At 44.2% G+C, this 23,112-nt stretch overlaps 1 protein-coding gene across 1 annotated transcript; it reads right to left on the bottom strand.

Annotated features, from left to right (window-relative positions):
* Positions 1-1,259: 1,259 nt before the first annotated feature.
* Positions 1,260-6,505, bottom strand: LOC148042382 (polyubiquitin). The gene is made up of 2 exons (XM_087702855.1): positions 6,356-6,505; positions 1,260-3,696 (listed from the first exon to the last, which is right to left on the bottom strand). Exon 2 carries the CDS (start codon positions 3,687-3,689, stop codon positions 1,404-1,406), a length of 2,286 nt encoding a protein of 761 aa, XP_087558981.1. The 5' UTR covers positions 3,690-3,696; positions 6,356-6,505; the 3' UTR covers positions 1,260-1,403.
* Positions 6,506-23,112: the final 16,607 nt, after the last annotated feature.

The raw sequence follows: 23,112 nt of genomic DNA, 5'->3' as shown, positions 1-23,112 counted from the left end.
ATAGCGACTAAAATTGTGTTGCCTTGGGAAACTAAAAACACATCCCTTTCAGAGAGCTATTCTGTTTTCCTCCCAAAAGAGAAGTGCCAAGCTCAAAATTAAACTAGGCCAAAGACATGCGCTACAAATAAGCTCTTGAGTTTTAACAACTGTAATGGAGCCTGCCCATCAGCAGTGACTCATGACTAAGCTAAATCAAGTCACCCATGCGATGGTGCAGTGGTTAGAATGCAGTATTGCAGGCCGACTCTGCCAACTGCCAAGAAGTTCGATTCTGACTGGCTCAAGGTTGACTCAGCCTTCCAAGGTCAGTAGAATGAGGACCCAGATTGTTGGGGGCAAGAGGCTGACTCTGTAAACCGCTTAGGGGAGGCTGGAAAGCACTATGAAGTGGTATATGAACTGGCTTTGGCTTGTGACAGATATGGAAACACAAGTTAACCAGATTTGCCAAAAACCAGAAACACTGGTTTTGACAAAACTGTCATAAAACATAGTCACGATACTGCAGATAGCCATAAATGCCTACCTGCAGGGGGAGAAACCAGTCAGAACTTCGAAACTGGATGGATCTTAAAGATTCAGAGTCATGCTGGTGGAGTCATCTGGAGTTGAGTAATATCAACTGGATTCCTTTTATTGATTGGAACATTCCGCTACTTATTCAAGAAGCTTCAGTCCTGACAAGCTGTTTAAAAGCCAAGAAAAGTCCAGGAGTTGCCATGATTCGACTTTCAAGGCAACTGGTTCTTGTAGTAGGTACACCCAGCGGTCCAGCGTAATTTCCAACCATCACTAAGTGACCAAACCCTACCATATTTTTCAGTGATGATAGAATGAAATAGGTGCTGCAACACAAGCACCACTATCCTTTCATCACAATGCACTCTTGCTTCTTTCCTGTAGAAATAGGAGTTAAGGCTACCAGAGTAGTGTTGCTAACTCATTACAGAAATTATTATTTTGCTGTTCTCCAAGAGTAAAGATCGTGAACAGAACTGCTAACGTTTCTCAACTTTGGAACAATTCAATTAGTCATTTCATGAATACCTAAGTGTAGTGATATAAAGAATTGATCCATCCGGGAAGGCAATGCACACAAAAGGATTTTTGTACCATAGTAAACATGATCTCTAGGTAGAATGTTTTCTACAAACGATCAGAAATATTATCTGTCTTGATTTGGGGTGTGTTTTCATAGTTTTAGTATTTATATGAGAGAACTAGGAACAGACATTAACAAAGGAGTTTCTACTAAGTAATGTGCAACAGAAAACTTTATTAGCATTGACACAAACAGTCTAGCAGTTACCGGAAACTTGCATTAACCTTACAATATTAAGCCATAATACTGCTACAGTGCAAACAAATTTTACTGGCAATTTGAAAATTGTTCAGAACATCTAAATGCCTCCCCTCAGACGGAGGACAAGATGGAGAGTGGACTCTTTCTGGATGTTGTAGTCAGAGAGAGTGCGGCCATCTTCTAACTGCTTTCCAGCAAAGATCAGCCTCTGTTGGTCTGGGGGAATGCCTTCTTTGTCCTGGATTTTGGCCTTCACGTTCTCAATGGTGTCACTTGGCTCCACCTCCAGGGTGATGGTCTTGCCAGTCAAGGTCTTCACAAAGATCTGCATCCCACCCCTCAGACGCAGGACAAGATGGAGAGTGGATTCTTTCTGGATATTGTAGTCAGAAAGGGTGCGACCATCTTCCAGCTGCTTGCCGGCAAAGATCAGCCTCTGTTGGTCTGGGGGAATGCCTTCTTTGTCCTGGATTTTGGCCTTCACGTTCTCAATGGTGTCACTTGGCTCCACCTCCAGGGTGATGGTCTTGCCAGTCAAGGTCTTCACAAAGATCTGCATCCCACCCCTCAGACGCAGGACAAGATGGAGAGTGGATTCTTTCTGGATATTGTAGTCGGAGAGGGTGCGACCATCTTCCAGCTGCTTGCCGGCAAAGATCAGCCTCTGTTGGTCTGGAGGAATGCCTTCCTTATCCTGAATCTTGGCCTTCACATTCTCAATGGTGTCACTTGGCTCCACCTCCAGGGTGATGGTCTTGCCAGTCAAGGTCTTCACAAAGATCTGCATCCCACCCCTCAGACGCAGGACAAGATGGAGAGTGGATTCTTTCTGGATGTTGTAGTCAGAAAGGGTGCGACCATCTTCCAGCTGCTTGCCGGCAAAGATCAGCCTCTGTTGGTCTGGAGGAATGCCTTCTTTGTCCTGGATTTTGGCCTTCACATTCTCAATGGTGTCACTGGGTTCCACCTCTAGGGTGATGGTCTTGCCAGTCAAGGTCTTCACAAAGATCTGCATCCCACCCCTCAGACGCAGGACAAGATGGAGGGTAGACTCCTTCTGGATATTGTAGTCAGAGAGGGTGCGGCCATCTTCCAGCTGCTTGCCAGCAAAGATCAGCCTCTGTTGGTCTGGAGGAATGCCTTCTTTGTCCTGGATTTTGGCCTTCACATTCTCAATGGTGTCACTTTGCTCCACCTCAAGAGTGATGGTCTTGCCAGTCAAGGTCTTTACAAAGATCTGCATCCCACCCCTCAGACGCAGGACAAGATGGAGAGTGGATTCTTTCTGGATATTGTAGTCAGAAAGGGTGCGACCATCTTCCAGCTGCTTGCCGGCAAAGATCAGCCTCTGTTGGTCTGGGGGAATGCCTTCCTTATCCTGAATCTTGGCCTTCACATTCTCAATGGTGTCACTTGGCTCCACCTCCAGGGTAATGGTCTTGCCAGTCAAGGTCTTCACAAAGATCTGCATCCCACCCCTCAGACGCAGGACAAGATGGAGAGTGGACTCTTTCTGGATGTTGTAGTCGGAGAGGGTGCGACCATCTTCCAGCTGCTTGCCGGCAAAGATCAGCCTCTGTTGGTCTGGGGGAATGCCTTCTTTGTCCTGGATTTTGGCCTTCACATTCTCAATGGTGTCACTTGGCTCCACCTCCAGGGTAATGGTCTTGCCAGTCAAGGTCTTCACAAAGATCTGCATCCCACCCCTCAGACGCAGGACAAGATGGAGAGTGGATTCTTTCTGGATATTGTAGTCAGAAAGGGTGCGACCATCTTCCAGCTGCTTGCCGGCAAAGATCAGCCTCTGTTGGTCTGGGGGAATGCCTTCCTTATCCTGAATCTTGGCCTTCACATTCTCAATGGTGTCACTTGGCTCCACCTCCAGGGTAATGGTCTTGCCAGTCAAGGTCTTCACAAAGATCTGCATCCCACCCCTCAGACGCAGGACAAGATGGAGAGTGGATTCTTTCTGGATATTGTAGTCAGAAAGGGTGCGACCATCTTCCAGCTGCTTGCCGGCAAAGATCAGCCTCTGTTGGTCTGGGGGAATGCCTTCCTTATCCTGAATCTTGGCCTTCACATTCTCAATGGTGTCACTTGGCTCCACCTCCAGGGTGATGGTCTTGCCAGTCAAGGTCTTCACAAAGATCTGCATCCCACCCCTCAGACGCAGGACAAGATGGAGGGTAGACTCCTTCTGGATATTGTAGTCGGAGAGGGTGCGGCCATCTTCCAGCTGCTTTCCAGCGAAGATCAGCCTCTGTTGGTCTGGAGGAATGCCTTCCTTGTCCTGGATTTTGGCCTTCACATTCTCAATGGTGTCACTTGGCTCCACCTCCAGGGTGATGGTCTTGCCAGTCAATGTCTTCACAAAGATCTGCATTTTTTATCTGCAATGACATAGCATGGGAAAATTAGAGCTGGCTGCAGATTATGAAGTTCTATATATACAGAAAGCTAACTTTACAAAAACAGTCAAAAATGTATTTTGAGGTAGAAATAAAGCATCCACTTTATTTAATCACTCATATGAATTGCACTACAGTAGATAATATTGTTCCATCTTATGCCTAAAATGCTATCATGAATGTGAAGTACTATAAGGTATTAAAGTATTAAATAGCTGCCTAGTTCAATTAGAAATTCAAGTTTTGTACTGATTTGAATTTACTGCCGTATTCCCATATTTATAAGCAATATACAATGTATAATTGATGTATAACATTAAAAAAACAAGCTCTGCAAGAGTCTCTGCCCCTCAAATTTCCAATACTATCAAATGAATAATCAAATTGCAAGAAAACAATTGTAGCTAATCTTTCCAAAACAGCATCTTATGTAGGGACTTCTAGTCCCCATAAATACTGTATCTGACAACCAATATCCACCAAGCTATCTTGAGGTCCTGTAAACAACTGCAGGGAACTGCTAACTCAGAAAGGTTATCCTGCAGTACCTATTAGCATGTAAATATCACATTTAACTATACCAGGAAATAATCCAAAATTGCACCAATGGCATGCAGGTCATAGTTTGTTTCTAAATTGCCCATTAGGTATTTAATTCTGAGAAGGGCATTAAAAAGCTTATCTTATTAAAGCACCAGCTTTTGTATTGCTCAATAGGGTTTTATTATCCCTGCATAATACTAGCACACATACAGGTAGTCCTCAACTTACAACAGTTCAATTAGTGACTCTTCAAAGATCTATCAGCAATGACAAAGTGGCTTATGAGCAGTTTTTACACTAAATAAGGTATAAGGTGTGGCATCATTCCCATAGTCCTGTGATCAAAGTTCAGATGCTTGGCAACTTAATCATATTAAATTAATGAGTCATGCCCTTTTGAGACCTTCTGACCAACCAATGTAGGAAGCTAGATAAAACTTAACCACACTCCTAACCTATTTAACAGCAATGATTCACTCAACTGTGGCAAGAAAGATCTTAAAATGGGGCAAATCTTGCTTAACAAAATGTCTCACTTGGCAACATACATTTTGGGCTAAATTGTACTCCTAAGTATAGGTAGTCCTTGACTTACAAGACCTCATTTAGTGACTGCAGCACTGAAAAAGTGACTTGTCACCATTGCACCATCCCCAGGGACATGTGATCAAAATTCAGACGCTTTGCTGTGTCCCAAGGTCACCTGATTCCCCCTTTTCGAGGTCGATGAGGAAGCTAGATTCACTTAACAACTGTGGCAAGAAAAGTCTTGAAATGGGGCAACATCACCTTTTGTAATCTTCTCAACAAGCAATACAACAGAATTGCGCCCAATAGGATGGACGGAGGCGGGGGGGGGGAGGGAGGGAAAGAGGTAGATATACATATATACCATAGAGCAGTGTTTTTCAACCACTGTGCTGCGTGCCGTGACATAGTGTAAGGTGTGCCATGGGAAAATTACTTTATATATAGTCAATATAGGCACAGAGTTAAATTTTTTTAACATTTTCTAATGGTGGTGTGCCCCGTGATATTTTTCATGAAAAAAGTGTGCCTTTGCACAAAAAAGGTTGAAAAACACTGCCATAGAGAGGGGGAGAGAAAAAAGAGGTAGAGATATACACATATATAGAGGGGGGGGGGGGCAGAGACACACAGGAGGGAGAGAAAGAGGTAGATATACATATATATACATACAGACAAGCGGGGGAGAAAGGTAGAACAAGGTAGAGATACACATACACATATATAGAGAGGGAGCAGAGAGAGAGATTGAGGCAGATATACATATAGAGGCAGAGGGGGAGGGGAGACATACTTATAGAGGGGGAGAGAGACGGAGAGAAAGGTAGATATCTAGAGGGAGGGAAAGAGTTAGATACACACACACACACAAAGGCAGATAAAGAAAGGGCAGGGAGGGAAAGAGTTAGATCTACGTATATACAGAGTGAGAGAGGTAGAGAGAAATAAAAAGCTCGTAGTCACCATAAGGAACCTTATAACTTATTTAGTGCGACAAATATCCCTTTAGTGAAGACGTTTTACTTTCAAAAGAAAAACACCCCAATCCACCGCCCTTCCCTTCTCCCTCAAATGGGCTTCAGCTACAAATACCTCATCTAATTAACGCAAATAAAGGAGCGCCAGACACCGGGGGGGGGGGAGGCTCACTTACATTCGCCTAGGAGGAAATCCTACCGAGAAGCGGCGCTTATATAGCCTAAGGTGGGACGCGGAGAGGGGTGAGGCCGTCGAAATCCATAACTAACTCAGCGCTAACCCCCTTTTCTAAATGTTGATCTCTCGGGCGCCGAAAGCGCCAACTCCGAGCACCGCCACCCGCCCTTCAGCCGCCCCCGCCCCGCGGAGCCACCCTAACTCCTCTTCCCGGGGTTAGTCGGGGCCCACCTCACGGGCCCCGCGCCTCGCCACAATGGCCTAACAGTGACGCCACGCCGAGCCCTGTCCGAACAGGAGCAGTTAAATATCCCCGAATAAAGACGGGACAATTTTTAATAATCAATATTAATTATTAACACATTAATAATTATTCAGAGGAACGTGAATCATAATCCATTCTTCGTCAGCTTACCGCTTCACTCAGGCAGCCAGAAGGAAATAATTAATATGGCGCGGTGACACCAAATCCGACCTCAGCAACTTTTCTTCTTCGCAACTGTCTGCCCAGCAACGCGTCACTGCTATTTATACGGTTTCGTCTTCGTCGCCCCGCCCTTCAGATTCCCTTCAATATCCTTCCGCGTGAGGAAATAATCCCTTCGGAGAACGTCCTAAAAAGCGGGTTCTGCGTCTCGATTTCTTCTCATTCGACGGAAAAATAAAAAAAGAAAACTAAATTAAACGATATAGGCTTCCCTGTTAATGCCGGTCTCCGAAGGGATGAGGTGAAGGCAGTGAGGGGTGGAAGGATATCAAGTAGAGATAAAAAGTCCCTTGTCGTCGGGCGAATAATTCTACGAAGAGGTGGGGCTAAAACGTTGCAGGGCCGCCATTGGTGGGAGACAGAAAGAACGGGCTCTGATTGGCTCCCGCAAGATGCAATCAATAGGAAAGCTCTGGAAAGATCGGGACTCTGCGCCTGGGCGGTTAGCAGTGGGGGGGGGGAGGAAGCAATGTCCCAGAGAAGCCCGCCTATCTGATTGGTGTACAGTGAGGTCATTCTTGTTGCTAAGGCCTTCGGTCCCTGAGAAGCAGATTTCGAGAAAGGGCAGGAAAGAAGGAAGGCCTGTTGACGCATGCGTAGAAGAACCAAGCCGTTGGGGGGGGGTGAGGTATTAGGACTGTTTTGAGGGTCAAAGGGCGGGAAAACGTCTCTGAGGCGTTTAATCACTGATCGAGAGTGAAACAATATAAGGAAAAGGAGGGAAAGTATGCATAAAACACTTTTTTAAGTTAAACATCAGAGCGTATTTTAGGTTCAAGGTGTTTTGTCCCCTTCTGCCATTGCTTTTCTGAAGAGGAAGTTTGACTGCCTTGAGGAGCTTAAATTTTGTTCTTTTTCCTATTTCAGCATGAAAGTTCCTTTTTTGGAATACCACATATGGTTTTTAAAAAGGCATTAATGTAGAAAAACAAAAAGGAAAAGGACATGAGAAAGGGGAAAAGATAAGGAAGAAGAAGGAAAATGAGAAAAAAAGGAAAGGAATATGAAAAATGAGAAGAAAAAGAGAAAGAAAGAAAAGGAAGGAAAAAAGGAAAAAGGAAAGGAAGGAAGAGAAATGGGAATGGGAAAAAATAAGGAAAGAAAAAGAAAGAAAAGGAAGGGAAAAGACAGGAAGGAAAAATGAGAAAAGGAAGGAAGGAAAATGAAAGGGAAAAATGAGAAGGAAAGAAAAAAGGGAAAAGGCAGGAAGAAAAAAATGAAAGAAAAGGAAAATGAGAAGGGAAAAATGTGAATGAAGGAGATGAGAAAGGGAAAAAGATGAGAAGGAAAGAAAGAAGAGGAAAGGAAGATTAGAAAGGAAAAAAGACCAAGAAGAAAAATAAAGGAGAAAGAGAAGGAAAAAGAGTTTAAGAATAACACTCCAAAGAGACTTTTCTTAAAATGCCAAGGCCCTCATGTGATAAATAGTTTTGGAAGGACAAAGTCTTCTTATCAACCAGCTTTGGTTTCAAAAAACAAACCAAAGGCAACAACAGAGCTGCTAAAGGTTGTTTTTCTCCCGGTCTGCTCTAGTTCTGTTCCTGGAAAATCCTGTTTTTCCTCTCCTCCAGGAAGAGAGAAGCCTGAGACTGAACTTGTTTTCTTCTTTGGAGGGTTTTATTATTTTTGAAGAGGCAAAAGGCATCTGAAATCCAATCTTGTGTTTATGCTGTTGGCTGCAAGAGTTTCCTCCTTGGATCTCTCCCAAAAATTTGTCCCTTTGCCTGAGGAAAGAGTAGAGAAGAAAACTGTGGTGTAACTATAACTTGTTTTAATATACAGATCATCACCAACTTGTGACTGATCACTTAGCAATCATTCAAAGTTACAACAGATCTCCCCGGGCTTCCTTATGACCCAAATTCACATTTTGGGCCTTCAATGCCTAGACCGCATTTATGAACCACAAATAACAACTTTTTTTTTTCTGGGAAACCAACATTTACTTCTTTTCCGACAAAAAGCACCCATTGTAGACAATGGATTCACTTAACGACTGCTGCAAAATAGTTTATAAATTGGGCACATGTATGTGGTGATCCACATCAGGGCCAGCCAGCAAAATTTAACAAATCGTAATTTGAATTATGAACAGCCTTTGAACTATGGTGCTGGAGAAGACTCCTGCCAGTCTCTTGGATTGAAAGGCAATCAAACTGGTCAGTCCTAGAGGACATCAACCCTGACTGCTCTTTAGAAGACCAGATCCTGATGATGAAACTCAAAATACTTTGGCCACCTAATGAGAAGGAAGGACTCACTGGAGAAGAGCCTAATGTTGAGAAAGATTAAGGGCAAAAGAAGAAGAGGGCGGCAGAGAATGAGGTGGCTGGATGGAGTCACTAAAGCAGTAGGTGTGAGCTTATATGGACTCCAGAAGATGGTAGAGGACAGGAAGGCCTGGAGGAACGTTGTCCATGGGGTTGCGATGCGTTGGACACAACTTCGCAACTAACAACAACGGCAACAATTCCAAATTCGAATATGGATATAAGTTAAGGACTACTTTTAAAAGCAGAATTACCTTCTGTAACGATTTGAAATTTACTATATTACGCCGGCTATGATTGTAATAAAGTTTTAATTGATTGATTGAAGTTTGATAGCAAATGGGTCTGGGTATCTTTATTGTACCATTTTTTCCTAAGAGAACCCCTAAAAGAGAAGTGTTTGAGGATGGATTAGAAACAAGTTTGGCTTGGTGAGTGAATATAATCACAGTGTCCAGTAAAAGCAACATTGATGTCAAAATGATATTTGAACTTTCTTCTGCTCATAGTGCATAGTACATAAATTGCCTCATTTATAGTATGACATCATGATCTATGGGACATCATTTATCTTCCGCAGGTGACCTAACCGTGGAGGCTTTTGAACTATGTGATCTGTATTTGAACTGTCTTGTTTTTCCATAGTTTACTGAACAAAGTTCAACTGACGGATCCGTGCAAGCTGTTTTGTATAAAGTTCTAAACCAAAACCAAGCTGGACATATTTTGGCTAAGCATGTAGCAGAAACCCATCATATTGGAGGGTCCTAGTCTAATAAAAGATATATTAAGTGGAGATTATGGACGTCTTTTCAGCTATAACTACATTCAAATCATAGGTTAACCAGGTCCGTTAAAGTGGTATTAACTAGGTTTCAGGTCTATTGGACTTATATGCCTGTATTAACTGTATTAACAGTAAAACAGAATTGGAAGGGCCCTTGGAGGTCTTCTAGTCCAACCCCTTGCTCAAGCAGGAGAACCTATACCATTCTGGGCAAGTGGCTCTCCAATCTTCTCTTGAAAACCTCCAGTAATAACAGAATAACAGAGTTGGAAGGGACCTTGGAGGTCTTCTTGTCCAACTCCCTACTCAAGCAGGAAACTATATACCATTCAGACAAATGGCTGTCCAGTCTCTTTAAAAACTTCAGTGATCGAGCACCCACAACTTCTGAAAGCAAGCGGTTCCGCTGATTAATTGTTTTCACCGTCAGGAAATTTCACCTCAGTTCTAGGTTGGATTTCTCTTTGTTAAGTTTCCAACCTTTTGTTTCTTGTCCAGCCCCTCACATCAGAGGTGGTATTCAGCAGGTTCTGACCAGTTCTGGAGAACCAGTAGTGGAAATTTTGAATAGTTCGGAGAACCGGCAAATACCACCTCTGACTGGCCCCACCCCCATCTATTTTCTGCCTCCCCAGTCCTGGCTGATTGGGAGGAAATGGGGGCTTTGCAGTAACCTTCCCCTGGAGTGGGGTGGGAATGGAGATTTTACAGTATCCTTCCCTTGCCATGCCCACAAAGCCACACCCACGGAACCGGTAGTAAAACATTTTGAATCCTGCACTGCTTCACATGTTTTGGAGAATAGCCTGGCCCCCTCCCCTCTGTGTGGTCCCTCAAATATAGGGAGACTTTTAGCAAGTCACCTCTATTCCAGACTGTGAAGATATCTTGATGCCATCATGCAAATGATGGGAATTGGATTATCTGTTGATGACAGATGCTGATTGCATAGTTTCTGTCATTTGCACAATGAAGTCATGCTGTGCACAACTTCACTTGCTTCCCTCCCCCATAGATGCATAACAAAGCCACCTTAATTTGTTTTCATCTTGCCTATATTTTTAGTTCAGTGTCTTAATTAAACCCAGCCCACACTTTGTGATTCAGCATATTTTGCAAGGCTGCAAAAAGGGCTGAAACAGCTGAGCTGTTATTCAAATCTAACCATTTGGCCTCCTTAGATAGTAGGGTGAGTAGACCATTGCATTTTCTGTTCCAAAGTGTCCCCATCCATCTCTACTAAGTTTCAGATACTTTTTTATGATAAAGCTGAATATGCAGTCATTTGCTAAACAGGATGGTTTTAGAAGAATTACCTTCCCTTTGGAAATTTCCCAAGCTTTCCATATTTTCCTAACGACAGAGAAACTGTTTAAGAAAGCAAACTACTTGAGTGATCTTTTTAACCAATATTTTTTACATATTATTTTATTTTGGAGACACCAGCTGATTAAGCAAGACATCACATGACGATGGACTTATGAACTAACTTCCACAGTGGTTGTTAAGCGGGACATCGTGTGACTGCAACTTGTTGATTTCTCCTTTGACTCTTGGTCGGAAGCCAGCAGTGAAGCATGTAAATGGTGGTCATATGTCCATGGGACGCTGCATTGATCCTAACCACATTGTGAACAGCCTGAGGGTACTCAAGAACCTCCTTCAAAGTAGAAGACTCCTTCTCAAAGAGATTGACGCTATCACATGTACTGAACTACAGGCTACACCCTGGCTGTCTTAATCCAAGAGGGACTTGGACAGGGGTGGGTTTCTCGCCCCGTTCCAACCGGTTCGGTTGGAATGGGGCCGGCGGTGTCCTTGTGCACGTGTGCGACACGTGCGTGCACGTATGCGTACTAGCGTCTGCGATGCTCCAGCTGCTCCTGGAGGATCGCGCAGGCACTGTATGCGTCCTGCGCATGCGTGGAAGCGCAGAACTCGTCAAAACCGGGTAAGGAGCGCGGGCGGGCGGGTGCGCCCTTCGCCGTTCCCGGAAGTTACTTACTTCCGGGTTCGCCGACCAACCAGTTCGCAGGGACCGCCGCGAACCGGTTGAAACCCACCCCTGGACTTGGATCCCATGGACAACTGAACTAATAGCACAGACAATGTCTAGTTCCTCAGGACTCACCATCTCTCACTCAACCCAGATCATACAAGACCTCGCTCCTGGTCCATCCGAGTCAATTCAACATGAATCTGAGTAACTCATCAAAAAGGCAAATTATTCCATACAGCAGCCTTGCAGATAATCTTATATCCTGTCCCTACCTAGCAGGGACCAAATCAACACAAAAAGAAGCCACTGGGCGGTTATCAACAGATGCAATACAAGTGGACAAATCTTAATGGTTCACCACAATAAAGAATATCATCTATAATATGGGCTCTTACACATATTTAAGCAGTTTTGCAATGAGTCTTCCTCTGATAATTCTCCAGTCGTCTCTTCTGGCACGTCATCTCCTGGAGCTACTCAGTAAATTAATTTTTTTGTCCTGAGCACAGTACACAAGGAGAAGGGGTGATGGGATGATGAAGTCCAATGGGCCAGACACCCACCAGTCCCAGGTGGTGATCAAGGTCTTGGTCAAACCAACCACCGGATCCTCAGAGAGAACTCCAGTCTCTGTCTGGAACCCCATAAGATCCATCTAGTGCCTAAGGCAGGCCGATCAAATAAGCTCCGTTTTCCCATAACAGAAGGTGGTACCAGTAATCAATGACCTGACCACCACAACAGATGTGTTAATGTCCTCTACTATCATATCACATCACAACTGTCCTAAGACAAAAAACGGATCCAATATGCAGCTGCTGGTATGCATCGGGTTGTCTATGACTTGAGGCAGGTCCACGGTTACCATAGAGGCCACAAACTTTTGAGCTTCCTTGGAATTGACACCACTAGGTTGCAAATTGAAATCCCCAACCTCAGGGATTGTATTGCCAGTCTGGTACTGGCATCCAGTACAGGGGTGAATTGCTACCGGCATTACTTCTGGTTCGGCACGCAAAAAAACTTTCCATGTGCGTTCGCTTTGCTCGCACGCACACCAAGCACACTCTCCATTGTTGAAAGCAATGTCCTTCTGGGTTCAGCTCCAAGTGGGGAAAAAGACACTGGAGACATGGAGGCTGCTTGGAAAGATGGTTTATTGTTGGACAGGGCCACATGGCTTGAGCTCCTGAACAGAAAAGGTGATCACGTGCTTCAATGTTGGTGGAGAAGAAGAGAAAGTTGGAGAGTTGAGTAATATCCCTCCCTCCTGCAGCTGCAGTGGAGAAGTCTTTATTATGTAAAGTGGACTAGCCTGGCCTTCTCAATGGCCTATTGACAAAGTGGGGATGGGCAGGAAGCTGCAGGCAGCTATTCTGTCTTTTAAAGCATGTTTCTTTCTTTTCACATCCAGAGAAATATTCTGCCTTTTCAATATTTCCTAGGATATTTCATTTTTCTGGGAGAGGGCTGGATGATAACTTCCCACACCATATATGGACATTTGTAGATAAAAAGGTCTGTCCATGCTCAGAACATTAAAAAACAGGGAAAAATTACAATTTTGCAATGAAGATTGTTCTGAGCCTGCGCAAAACCAAAAATCAAGATGGCGCTGCCGACAATAGAACCAGTTCAGGGACGTGGCAAGCTGAGTTACTCCTTACTCCGCCAAACTGGTCTGAACTGGTAGGAACCCACCTCTGATCCAGTAGCTCAGGCAGGGATACTGCTGGGCAGTAAAGAGGGCAGAATACCAGCGGCAATTTCAACTGGTCCCTGATGCCCAATCTCCAGGGACTTAAATCCAGTTATCTGGATTATACAATCTTATACAAGACAAGACAAATAACTGCAATACAATATCTGTGCAGCAGGGCATCTGAGAACCTTCAACACTTTGTAGATAAAAACAGCTTTTGCCCCCCTCCCTTGGTGTTTGTAGATTCATGATCTGAGACTCAGGTGGGCATAATTCTGAGAAAGGATATCCCTGGTGCCTTTTCCTTTTGGGAACGCACAGGGGAGGGGAAAAAAAACAAGAAACAGCCAAAGAAATGAAAGGCAGGAGATGAGATAAAATAATTAAAATGTCTTTGCACTAACCTAGTCGCTACCCGTCTCAAGACTTTTCTACTTTTACAAACTACCTAAAAAACAATTTCTACCCATCTTCTGTCTGAGGAATTCTGTGTCAAGAAAAAAAAACGTAACTTTTGGCAATAATTTGTAGGGTTTGTAAATATATATGTGGAGATTTCCGTCGTGCAAGCAAGGGAGAGTTGTGATTTGGTCTGCAACACCTTTAAAACACCTTTCTATGCTATGCTGATAATTCTGGATGATTAAGTGGATAGCAATTGCTGCTGGGAAAATTGCTGGAGGCCATGCAAATTATACATCACAATCTTATGACCAGCTTGATCGTGTGGGTGGATTGAGAGTCCTCAGAAGAATTGAAATCAGCTTGTGGTTTAAAAAAAACAACACATCCCTTGGCGACTGAGTAAAAAAAAAACACTACTATTTGGACAGAAGTATCTGTGTGTTTACAAAAGAGATAGTGTATGGAGTCTTGTATACCATTAGAGAAGGTGATTGCTTTGATTGTATCAAAAGGTTTCTAGGCAATATGAAACCAAATACATTTTATAGCACTGTCTTGTTTGTCTCCTAAGAAAAAACAGTTGACAATACTGTTGAAAGAATGTCCTTCTGGGTTCAGCTCCAAGTGGGGGAAAAGACACTGGAGACATGGAGGCTGCTTGGAAAGATGATTTATTGGTGGACAGGACCACATGGCTTGAGCCCTGAACAGAAAAGGTGATCACATGCTTCAATGTTGGTGGAGAAGAAGAGAAGGGCTGAGGGAGGGGCTTGCTAGGCTTTTTATACCCTGTTTAGTCCCACCTCTCTGTTTCCTGTTCCTGTGTAAGAAATGTATTCTGATGGGTTGTCAGACTCCCATGGGGCCATGCAGGAGCAACTCTCTAGGCTGTGTTTTGAATCCAGGTATGGATGATTTCTCAGATGCCATGTGGAGAGTTGAGTAATATCCCTCCCCCCTGCAGCTGGAGTGGAGAAGTCTTTATTATGTAAAGTGGGCTAGCCTGGCCTTCTCAATGGCCTATTGACAAAGTGGGGATGGGCAGGAAGCTACAGGCAACTATTCTGTGTTTTAAAGCATGTTTCTTTCTTTTCACATCCAGAGAAATATTCAGCCTTTTCAATATTTCCTAGGATATTTCATTTTTTCTGGGAGAGGGCTGGGTGATAACTTCCCACAGTCATAGAGAGTAAGTGGCTGGCTGTTTAAATCTTCTAAATAAATAAAATAAAGACAAATAGACCAGCTTCATTTTTAGAATCGAGTGGGTAGTGCTTCTTTCTTTTTTTCCTGCTGCTTTGGCAAAACACAGAGAGCTGTGACATTCTGATGGAGAGTGAGTTGAGATGATCTAATGGTCGGGAAATGACAGCTGGGAGCTGGACAAGTCCAGTCATGTCTCTTTTCGACAGGTCTGAATGAATTGAGTCACTGTTGAAATGTCTACTGTGCTCATTTTAAAAACTAAAGTGCAGAAGATTCCAGAAAATAATGGAAGAGGTTTTTCAATGAGATTGACCAGAAAGAGATCACACTTCAGAATGTTTTTTTTTAACTGAACTCATCCTAAACAACAACATTAATTGGAATACATTTGTTGGAAGAAATGTCCTTCTGGGTTCGGCTCCAAGTGGGGGAAAAAGACACTGGAGACATGGAGGCTGCTTGGAAAGATGGTTTTAATGGTGGACAGGACCACATGGCTTGAGTCCTGAACAGAAAGGTGATCATGTGCTTCAATGTTGGTGGAGAAGAAGAGAAGGCTGAGGGAAGGGCTTGCTAGGCTTTTTATAACCTGTTCAGTCCCACCTCTCTGTTTCCTGTTCCTGTGTAAGAAATGTATTCTGATTGGTTGTCAGACTCCCATGGGCCCATGCAGGGGCAACTCTCTAGGCTGCGTTTTGAATCCAGGTTTGGTTGATTTCTCAGATGCCATGTGGCGAGTTGGGTAAAAAGGGCCAATATTATCATGCCTTAATCCCATCACTCTGGAGCTGAAGGGGAGAAGTCTTTACTATGCAAAGTGGACTAGCTCAGGCTTTAACGGCTCATTGACAAAGGGGATGGGCAGGAAGCTGCAGGCAGCTATTCTGTCTTTTAAAACATGTTTCTTCCTTTTTTTCACACCCAGAGAAATATTCTGCCTTTTCAATATTTCCTAGGATATTTCATTTTTTTCTGGGAGAGGGCTGAGTGATAACTTCCTACACATTATTTAAGTATTTATTACAACTGCAATAAGAGGATCGATTTATCAATTGAGAATATAGTAATTTCCTAGCATCCCAAGAATTTCAACACAAGGTTGAATTGTGGTTTTTTTTAAAGCTAGAAACTGGATCACTCAAAATCTCTTCTAGGTAGGACAATACTTCCCAAACCTGAGTAAATTATCCAAAATTGGATAAATGTGGGTTTTTTTCCCCTTTGGAAAACAACTCACAAATCTATTAACCTATAACAATCAGGACATTTAAATTGACTCACAGATTGCCACATGTATACTAAAATATATGTGAAAATCTCCCAGAAGTATTCTTATTAAGACAAAATTAATGAAATCCCCACTGGTGATTTGTTGGGACAGTATGAAGAACATTCAGTGATACTGTTTTTATTTCACAAGTGGTCCATGAGTTACGACCATTCATTTAGCTACACAACTGTTCCAAGTTATGGCATTGCTGAAGGAACATATAATTGATCCTTGAAGTTCGAAAAGACTGTCTGATAAGCAATTTTGGGGTAATAAAAGTTTGAGAATATTGCTATAGCTATATTTTGTGAGCAATTCTTTGATTTTAGTTTCACACAGGGATTTGACTGGATGACTGGATCAGATGATTGGAGGCTAAAAAACATATGAAGAACGGTTGCAGGAACTGGGTATGTCTAGTTTAATGAAAAGAAGGACCAAGGGAGACATGATAGCAGTCTTCCAATATCTCAGGGGCTGCCCCAAAGAAGAGGGAGTCAAGCTATTCTCCAGGGCACCTGAGAGTAGAACAAGAAGCAATGGGTGGAAACTAATCAAGAAGAGAAGCAACTTAGAACTAAGGAGAAATTTCCTGACAGTGAGAACAATTAACCAGTGGAACAACTTGCCTCCAGAAGTTGTGAATTTTTCAACATTGGAAGTTTTAAAGAAGATGTTGGATAACTATTTGTCTGAAATAGTATAGGGATTCCTGCCTACGCAGGGGGTTGGACTAGAAGACCTCCAAGGTCCCTTCCAACTCCATTATTCTATTCTAAAAAGATTTAAGACAAATCTGGCCTTGACATGGTTAAATATTTGGAAACTGTAGCTTTCTAAAACATCCTTTCCTAATCCTTCCAACAAGTAATCTTTGTTCGTATTGCCTACTTTTAAGAAGTTTAGTACTGAATTTGCGCCAATCGGGATTTTTTTTTCAGGATTTCTTAATCTAAAATTCCATACGAGATTTAAATATTTTTTTCCTGGAAGGCCCATTAAGAATGATCAATATGAAAAGACCTCTCCTTCTGGATCAATCGTTTCTCCAATATAAGCATGAGACAAAAATTTCAAGATGGCTTTCAAGTTACCGGAACAATCTTATTATATAATTTTTCTAGGGGAGAATGCCTCAACCTTACTTTTAAAACAAATGCTAAGCAGAAAACAGCTCTAAGTGGGTGATCTTAGATCCGTTTCAATGAACTTTCTGGCGTTCATAATTACGGCTAGTCCTTGACACAATTATTCATTTAGTGACACAACTGGGGATGTCTAGTTTAATGAAAAGAAGGACTAGGGGAGACATTATAGCAATAGCAATAGCAGTTAGACTTATATACTGCTTCATAGGGCTTTCAGCCCTCTCTAAGCGGTTTACAGAGTTCAGCATATTGCCCCCACAACAATCTGGGTCCTCATTTTACCCACCTCGGAAGGATGGAAGGCTGAGTCAACCCTGAGCCGGTGAGATTTGAACAGCCGAACTGCAGAACTGCAGTCAGCTGAAGTAGCCTGCAGTGCTGCATTTAACCACTGCGCCACCTTGGCTTGACATGATAACAGTCTTCTAATATCTCAGGGGTTGTCACAAAGAATATTTGGGGGTCAAGCTATTCTCCAAGGCACCTGAGGGCAGAACAAGAAGCAATGGATGGAAACTACTCAAGAAGGAGGGGTTGAACTGGATGACCTCCAAGGTCCCGTCCAACTTGATATTCTATGTTCTATCTACAATCTCCAATTCCTTGCATACCTCTAACCTCTGTTTGAAAAGGGTGCAGCCAGGCTGGTGAATGGAGAGGTTGAGAACATAAGATCTTCTTGTAGGTAACACGATAGCAGTATTTGAGGGGCTGCCCCAAAGAAGAGGGAGTCAAACTATTCTCCAAGGGACCTGAGGGCAGGACAAGAAACAATGGATGGAAACTAACCAAAAGAGAATCCACCTAGAACTAAGGAGAAACTTCCTAAAAGTGAGGACAATTAATCAGTGGAATAACTTGCCTCCAAAAGTTGTGAATGCTCCATCGCTGGAAGTTTTTAAGAAGATGTTGGTTTAACCATTTGTCTGAAGTAGAGTTTTCTGCCTAAGTAGGGGGTTGGACTAGAAGACCTCCAAGATCCTTCCAACTCCGTTATTCTATTCACTTAATTATTCTATTCACTTAAAGTGAGTTTCACTTTCATCGCCTTGAATAGCGATGGAAATTGGGGGCTCAATTCAGGGGTGTGTTCTGGACGGCTTTACCTCCAGTTCGCTCATACACACGCCGGATGCACGCTGCGCACGCATGCGCAGTTCAATTATGTTGTAATATAGTTCCTTGTGTAGGTGTGGGTCACCCATGGCCCAGTTCATAACAGGGCATGCAGAGCCACGCTGAACCACACAGGAGAAAACAAAGTCCTAAAACTCCATAACATCCTGATAGTTCATAACATAACATCCTGAGATGTGCCCTACCAATGACGCCCAGGATTTGACCATATATAGACAGAACTTCCTTGAGCAGTAGATTAGAAATTGTACTTTTACAGGCTGTTTTTAATCACATGCTATTGCTCCTCCTGCCTTTGTCCTATCTCAATAAAAGGGGCTCTCAGACCCCCAATCTGGGTCGCTCCATCCCGAGAAAGATCGTGTCCGTGTCTTTTCTCCACATTGGCCTCATGGACGACCCACGGGAACATCACATTTAGTAGCAGAGGATGGTTACTTCACACAATTAAAATTGTTCTGCGCATGGGCAGAATTCAACAGCAAGATGGCAGCGGTGATGGCAGCAACTCGGTTTGGGGACGTGGCAGGCCATGGGTTGCTGCCGATTCCAGCAACCTAGGCTGCTGTTTACCCCTAGCGGTTCAACCGGTATTTTCGGTATTTATTGGGATTTATATGCCGCCCTTTTCCCTGAGGGCCGGTCCGAATCGGTAGGAACCCATCTCTGGCTCAATAATTGTACGTCGTTAAGTCGAGCGTTACAACTACAGAACGGGGCTGATTGTTAGCGCCAGATACTCCTCCCGTCCTGGGCAGCCTAAATGAGTTGTAGAAATTTTGGGTGGCTCCTCGCTCGAGCCGGTTTTAAAAGCAGCTTACCCAGACAGGAATGAATGAAGCCGTTCCGGTTGGCCCGTGCCCTTTGCCATTTCTCCGCCTGAATCACAAACCGGGCAGGCTTCCCGGAAAGCTTGTTCTCCTGACTCATGATCACGCAAACATTCCTCCGAAGAGAGCAAGGGTGGCGGAGAGAAGTATTTGGCAACTCAAAAGTCTTGTACCCGGCAGTTTGAACGCCCCAGGAACTCTGGAAAGGAGGTCACAGTTTCTAGCTTATTCTTTTTCTGACCTCACATAGACACGCACACACACCCGTAACAACAGATAACCAGAGTTGGAAAGGACCTTGTAGGTCATCTAGTCCAACCCCCAGCCCAAGCAGGAGACCCTACACCATTCCTGACAGAGGGCAGCCCAATCTCTTTTTGAAAGCTTCCAGGGATGAAGCTCCCACAACTTCTGTTCCTCGGTTGATTGTTCTCGCCGTCAGAAAATGCCTCCTTATTTCTAGGTTGAATCTCTCCTTGGTCAGTTTCCATCCATTCTTCCTTGTCTGGTCTTCAGAGGTGCTTTGGAAAATAGCTTGACCCCTTTCTCCTCTCTGGGGCAGCCCCTCAAATATTGGAAGACTGCTATCATGTGTTAAGCAAGAGGGGTTGGACTAGATGACCTCCAAGATGCCTTCCAACTCTCTCTTAATCTGTATCTATGTCTCCCCTGGTCCTTCTCTTCCCTAGACTAGCCATGCCCAGTTCCTGCAACCATTCATCGTGTGTTTTAGCCTCTAGGATTATCAATCTTAGATATTCAGATTAACAGAGTTGAAAGGGACCTTGCAGGTCATCTAGTCCAACCCCACGGCCCAAGCAGGAGACCTTACACCATTTCTGACAGATGGCCATCCAGTCTCTTCTTGAAAGCCTCCAGTGATGAAGCTCCCACAACTTCTCTTCCATGGATTGATTGTTTCTCACTGTCAGAAAATTCCTCCTTATTTCCAGGTTGAATCTCTCCTCGGTCAGTTTCCATCCACTCTTCCTTGTCTGGCCTTCAGGTGCTTTGGAGAATAGCTTGACCCCCTTCCTCCTCTCTGGGGCAGCCCCTCAAATATTGGAAAACTGCTCTCCTGTCTCCCCTGGTCCTTCTCTTCCCTAGACTAGCCAGGCCCAGTTCCTGCAACCGTCCATCGTGTGTTTTAGCCTCCAGGACTTTGATAAACTTAGATAGATTCAGATTAACAGAGTTGGAAGGGACCTTGCAGGTCATCTAGTCCAACCCCACGGCCAAGCAGGAGACCTTACACCATTTCTGACAGATGGCCATCCAGTCTCTTCTTGAAAGCCTCCAGTGATGAAGCTCCCACAACTTCTCTTCCATGGATTGATTGTTTCTCACTGTCAGAAAATTCCTCCTTATTTCCAGGTTGAATCTCTCCTCGGTCAGTTTCCATCCACTCTTCCTTGTCTGGCCTTCAGGTGCTTTGGAGAATAGCTTGACCCCCTTCCTCCTCTCTGGGGCAGCCCCTCAAATATTGGAAAACTGCTCTCCTGTCTCCCCTGGTCCTTCTCTTCCCTAGACTAGCCAGGCCCAGTTCCTGCAACCGTTCATCGTATGTTTGAGCCTCCAGTCCCCTCATCATCCTGGTTGCTCTTCTCTGCACTCTTTCTAGAGTCTCAACATACGTTTTACAGTGTGGTAACCAAAACTGGATGCAATACTCTTAAGTGTGGTCTTACTAAGGCTTTATAGAGTGGTGTTTGTTAATACCTCCCTTGATCTTGATTGTATCCCTCTTGTTAATGCAATTTAGGAATTGCGTTGGCTTTTTTGGCTCCACGCTTCTTGGTTCTACTTCAATTATCCCCTTTGTTTGATCTGCTCTTCTCTGAAAACAATTCCTGGGGCTGGAAGAACTCTTGAGAAAACTCCCGTTTTTAACCACGACAGGAAGAGCCTCTGGAACAGCTCAGAGCTGTAATTGTGATTTCCTGTTTGCGTGATTGTGCCGTCAGGAATTGAGCTTGCCTCAAGGGCGTCTTTAATTTTTTTTTAGAATCACAGAGTTGGGAGGGATCTTGAGGTCTTCTTTTTTTTTTCATTCATTATTTTATTTTATCAATTTCATATATACATTCACAATATATGATCTCATAATAAAATTTTCTCTACAGTTGACAATATACTTGAAGATTCTTCTTACATCCATAGCCTCTTATCTTACAACGGTCCTACTTCTTCTTCCCTCCCTCCCTCTTTCCTTCCCTCGTTTCTTCTCTCCTACTCCCCTTCCTTCCCTCCTTCCTTCTCCTCCCTCCTTCCCCTTCCCTCCTTCCTTCCTTCCCTCCTTTCTTTTCTCCTTCTCTCCTTCCTTTCCCCCTTCCCTTCCTTCTTCCTTCCCCCCTTCCTTCTCTCCTACATTCCCTCCTTCCTTCTCTCCTTCCTTCCCTCCTTCCTTCCCTCCTTTCTTCTCTCCTTCTCTCCTTCCTTCCCTCCTTCCTTCCCTCCTTTCTTTTCTCCTTCTCTCCTTCCTTTCCCCCTTCCTTTCCTCCTTCCTTCCCCCTTCCTTTCCTCCTTCCTTCCCCCCTTCCTTCTCTCCTTCCTTCCCTCCTTCCTTCCCTCCTTCTCTCCTTCCTTCCCTCCTTCCTTCCCTCCTTTCTTTTCTCCTTCTCTCCTTCCTTTGCCCCTTCCTTTCCTCCTTCCTTCCCCCCTTCCTTCTCTCCTACATTCCCTCCTTCCTTCTCTCCTTCCTTCCCTCCTTCCTTCCCTCCTTCTCTTCTTCCTTCCCTCCTTCCTTCCCTCCTTTCTTTTCTCCTTCTCTCCTTCCTTTCCCCCTTCCTTCCCCCTTCCTTCTCTCCTACATTCCCTCCTTCCTTCTCTCCTTCCTTCCCTCCTTCCTTCCCTCCTTCCTTCCCTCCTTTCTTCTCTCCTTCCCTCCCTCCTTCCTTCCCTCCTTTCTTTTCTCCTTCTCTCCTTCCTTTCCCCCTTCCTTTCCTCCTTCCTTCCCCCCTTCCTTCTCTCCTACATTCCCCCCTTCCTTCTCTCCTACATTCCCTCCTTCCTTCTCTCCTTCCTTCCCTCCTTTCTTCTCTCCTTCTCTCCTTCCTTCCCTCCTTGGAGGTCTTCTAGTCCAACCCCCTACTCAAGTAGAAAACCCTGTACCATTTCAGACAAAATGCCTGTCCAATCTCTTCTTGAAAACCACCAGTGATGGGAGCACCCACAACTTCTGGTGGCAAGTTGTTCCACTGATGAATTGTTCTCGCTGTCAGGAAATTTCTCCTTCGTTCTAGGTTGCTTCTCTCCTTCGTTAATTTCCATCCGTTGCTTCTTATTCTGCCCTCGGGTGCTTTGGAGAATGGGTTGATCCCCCTCTTCTTTATGGTGGCTCCTCATAAGTGCAGAGAAGAGCAACGGATTAAAGGCCTGGAGACTAAAACATGCGAAGAGCAGCCGCAGGATTTGGGTATGGCTGATCTAGAAAAAAGAAAGACCAGAAGTGACGACATAGCAATATTCCAGTGTCAGAGGGGCTGCCCCAAAGAAGAGGGGGGTCAACTTATTTTCCAGAAGGCAAGAAAAGCAGTTAGCAATAGCAGTTAGACTTATATACCGCTTCATAGGGCTTTCAGCCCTCTCTAAGCGGTTTACAGAGTCAGCATATTTGCCCCCAACAACAATCCGGGTCCTTATTTCACCCACCTCGGAAGGATGGAAGGCTGAGTCAACCCTGAGCCGGTGAGATTTGAACCGCCAAACTGCAGAACAGCTGAAGTAGCCTGCAGTGCTGCATTTAACCACTGCGCCACCTCGGCTCTTTCTAAAGAAACAATGGATGGAAACTATTCAAGGAGAGAAGCAACCTGGAATGAAGGAGAAATTCTCTTACAGTAAGGACAATTAACCAGTGGAACAGCTTGCCACCAGAAGTTGTGGATGCTTCATTTATTACCATTTATCTGTATATGTATAGGGCAGTGAT

This window comes from Thamnophis sirtalis, unplaced genomic scaffold (genome assembly GCF_051295495.1).
Source record: "Thamnophis sirtalis isolate CommonGarterSnake01/CBP01778 unplaced genomic scaffold, rThaSir2_p1.2 scaffold_17, whole genome shotgun sequence".
NCBI lineage: Eukaryota > Metazoa > Chordata > Lepidosauria > Squamata > Natricidae > Thamnophis > Thamnophis sirtalis.
The sequence above is the reverse complement of the archived record's forward strand: the minus strand, read 5'-3'. Positions and strand labels throughout refer to the sequence as shown.